Raw genomic sequence first — 3,962 nt, 5'->3', positions numbered from 1 at the left:
TTTCTTAGCTTTTTGACTGATGTATGGCATCGTGTTATGCGTGTTCTATTGGAAAGCTAAGAAACAGCCAATAGACACACGCATAACACGATGCCATACATCAGTCAACTATTTCTTAGCTTTCCAATAGACACACGCATAACACGATGACATACATCAGTCAACTGTTTCTTAGCTTTCCAATATACACACACATAACACGATGCCAAACATCAGTCAACTGTTTCTTAGCTTTCCAATAGACACACACATAACACGATGCCAAACATCAGTCAACTGTTTCTTAGCTTTCCAACTAATTTCGTGTCTGTTTGACCCGACACTCTTTCTATAACGTTATTATCCAAATAAATATATATTTGAGCTCATTATAATTAACATTTATATTAGTTTGTTATATTAAACATAAAAACTTTTATCAATTGAAGATCGTTTCAATTGGTTCGACGTAAATAGGAGTATACAGCATACCGTGTCAAGCATGTTTTCAATGTGAACAATCTATAAGTATACAGCTTACCGTGTCAAGCATGTTTTCAATGTGAACAATCTATAATGATAATCTATAAGTATACAGTATACCGTGTCAAGCATGAGCAAACGGTTACATAAGAAACGAACGTGAACAATCTATAATGATAATCTATAAGTATACAGCTTACTGTGTCAAGCATGTTTTCAATGTGAACAATCTATAATGATAATCTTTAAGTATACAGCATACCGTGTCAAGCATGTTTTCAATGTCAATATCTATAATGATAATCTATAAGTATACAGCATACCGTGTCAAGCATGAGCAAACGGTTACATAAGAAACGAACGTGAACAATCTATAATGATAATCTATAAGTATACAGCTTACCGTGTCAAGCATGTTTTCAATGTGAACAATCTATAAGTATACAGCATACCGTGTCAAGCATGTTTTCAATGTGAACAATCTATAAGTATACAGCATACCGTGTCAAGCATGTTTTCAATGTGAACAATCTATAATGATAATCTATAAGTATACAGCATACCGTGTCAAGCATGTTTTCAATGTGAACAATCTATAATGATCTGTTACTTATTATAACAAGCATGTTTTCAATGTGAACAATCTATAATGATCTGTTACTTATTATAACAAGCATGTTTTCAATGTGAACAATCTATAATGATCTGTTAATTATTATAACAAGCATGTTTTCAATGTGAACAATCTATAATAATCTGTTACTTATTATAACAAGCATGTTTTCAATGTGAACAATCTATAATGATCTGTTACTTATTATAACAAGCATGTTTTCAATGTGAACAATCTATAATAATCTGTTACTTATTATAACAAGCAGGTTTTCAATGTGAACAATCTTTAATGATAATCTATAAGTATACAGCTTACCGTGTCAAGCATGTTTTCAATGTGAACAATCTATAATGATCTGTTACTTATTATAACAAGCATGTTTTCAATGTGAACAATCTATAATGATCTGTTAATTATTATAACAAGCATGTTTTCAATGTGAACAGTTTATAATAATCTGTTACTTATTATATCAAGCATGTTTTCAATGTGAACAGTCTATAATAATCTGTTACTTATTATAACAAGCATGTTTTCAATGTGAACAGTCTATAATAATCTGTTACTTATTATAACAAGCATGTTTTCAATGTGAACAGTCTATAATAATATGTTATTTATTATAACAAGCATGTTTTCAATGTGAACAATCTAATTACTAATTTGTTTCATGAAATAAATGCTTTATAATAATTTTAAGTAGTGTATTAATTGGATGAATTTCTAATTCTGGTCTATGTGGGTAGTTTGGTCAACCTCTGACATTATGTACACTTCAACCATACTGTTGGTGTAAACATGCTTTGTACACTTACTTGGAAGAAGGTGCTCAGATGAAATGTGACGTAGTCTGTTTCGGGGTCGATAGTGGCGTCCTTTGCCGTATGAATGTACAAATAGCCGACAAACCAGCTCACGACAATTGCAGCTAATGTAATAAAAGTCTGTAGAAAATAACACAAAATTATCAATTATGTTTTCACGGATTATTTCATATTAATAGTATTTCATTAATTCATTTCCAAAAGAAGCTAACTATTGTTTTCGGTCGTTTATACTATTTTATGTCGTGCAATGTAATTTTAAGAATAAAGTATCGAAAGATTTCAGAGACAAAATTGTTACAACTTGCTTTTAAAGACAGGTTCTGATTTATGTTTTGGAAAAAAGAAATTAGGAATAAATACCGAATTAAAAAATAAGAATTTTATTCAAAAAGTAACAAAAAAGCTAACTTTTGTTGAAATTTTGAACCAATGTTTCCTTCTTTATTAGCTAAAACTCAGATACAGAGGCTAAGATCATGTGTGACATACCAACAGTGGTTGTAGCAACAGAAGAGGCATCGCCCCAACAGCTCTTCCCGCCTCTTTAAACAGAGCAGACACCTATCAAAATTAGGAGAATTAGCCAGGATTTTAAATAAAAAGAAACACAAGAGATTAAGAAGAATTGTAATAAAGAGATGAACAGTTGGAAAAAAAAACGAAGAGCATCTCAAGATGAGAAACCAGTAAGGAATAAAAAAATATCAGATTTTTGATATATGAAGTAAGAAACCTTAACAGCATAAAAGTATAAATATTACAAACATATGTATACGTCATATGTATGTATATGTATATTGTCAGTGTTGAGTTTTTTGTTACATTTTTGGATTTACCGCTCTCACTAACTAAGATACGATTTATGTTTTTTACATTTTATTTAGCATTGCTGCCTGACTGAGTCGTCTATGTACATACATAAATAGACACACACACAAATATACAGACATATACATAAACTATACGCTAACATTGTGTAATATATACACATTACAAGCAAACAGATAAACCAAACAATAATGTTTAGCAACCATCAGCGTAAAAAGTTTACTTAACGAGTTTTTCATCAAGTAATGTTGCTTAGAAAGCGTTAAAAATTTACTTGTAGTGTTTTTGAATTCAGTGACACACACACACACATAGATAATAGTACTATTAAACTTTCACAACGTTCCATAACAGTACTATTAAACTGTCACAACGTTCCATAACAGTACTATTAAACTGTCACAACGTTCCATAACAGTACTATTAAACTGTCACAACGTCTCATAACAGTACTATTAAACTGTCACAACGTTCCATAACAGTAGAATTAAACTGTCACAACGTTCCATAACAGTAGTATTAAACTGTCACAACGTTCCATAACAGTACTATTAAAATGTCACAACGTTCCATAACAGTACTATTAAACTGTCTCAACGTTCCATAACAGTAGAATTAAACTGTCACAACGTTCCATAACAGTACTATTAAAATGTCACAACGTCTCATAACAGTACTATTAAACTGTCTCAACGTTCCATAACAGTAGAATTAAACTGTCACAACGTTCCATAACAGTAGTATTAAACTGTCACAACGTTCCATAACAGTATTATTAAACTATCATAACTTTCTTAAACAGTACTATTAAACTGTCACAACGTTCCATAACAGTACTTGTATGACAACTAATTATAGTATAACATTAGTGAATCCTCAACCATTCCAAGAAACAGTTATATTCTCACTCACCAGCTCAATCCTTTTCCTCATAACTATGATGATGAGAAGAAAGAAAAACTGTAATATAAATTAATAAACACATTATATCACGCATGGTGTAGTTAATAATAAAACCGTTTGTTATAATATATTATACGTTTCAAACAAAAATAACCCATGTCTTACAATTTAAATAGCCTAATTTATCGTTTATTTTATAAGCAATGATAGGACAAATAACACAGCATTGTATAACGTGATTACTGTTATATAAAACTTGAGAAAATAAAAAAAATATATCAAAATGGTTGTGCTCTGCATCCACTCCTCTCTAGTCAACCAAAATA

The 3,962-nt window shown here is 30.5% G+C and overlaps 1 protein-coding gene across 1 annotated transcript in view; it reads right to left on the bottom strand.

Annotated features, from left to right (window-relative positions):
- The window catches only part of LOC111083553 (choline transporter-like protein 1), a gene marked incomplete at its 3' end in the record, with an annotated part of 20,803 nt that extends 17,102 nt beyond the window's left edge, over positions 1–3,701 (bottom strand). The window contains exons 1-3 of the mRNA XM_022380143.1: positions 3,646–3,701; positions 2,395–2,466; positions 1,894–2,022 (exon numbers count right to left, since the gene is read on the bottom strand). Coding sequence (XP_022235851.1) covers positions 1,894–2,022; positions 2,395–2,466; positions 3,646–3,666 — 222 coding nt within the window. The remainder of the gene's footprint in view (positions 1–1,893; positions 2,023–2,394; positions 2,467–3,645) is intronic.
- Positions 3,702–3,962: the final 261 nt, after the last annotated feature.

The sequence above is a fragment of the Limulus polyphemus genome, unplaced genomic scaffold, assembly GCF_000517525.1.
Source record: "Limulus polyphemus unplaced genomic scaffold, Limulus_polyphemus-2.1.2 Scaffold10065, whole genome shotgun sequence".
NCBI classification, from domain to species: domain Eukaryota; kingdom Metazoa; phylum Arthropoda; class Merostomata; order Xiphosura; family Limulidae; genus Limulus; species Limulus polyphemus.
Note: the sequence above shows the minus strand (reverse complement) of the source record. Positions and strands in the feature narration are given on the sequence as shown.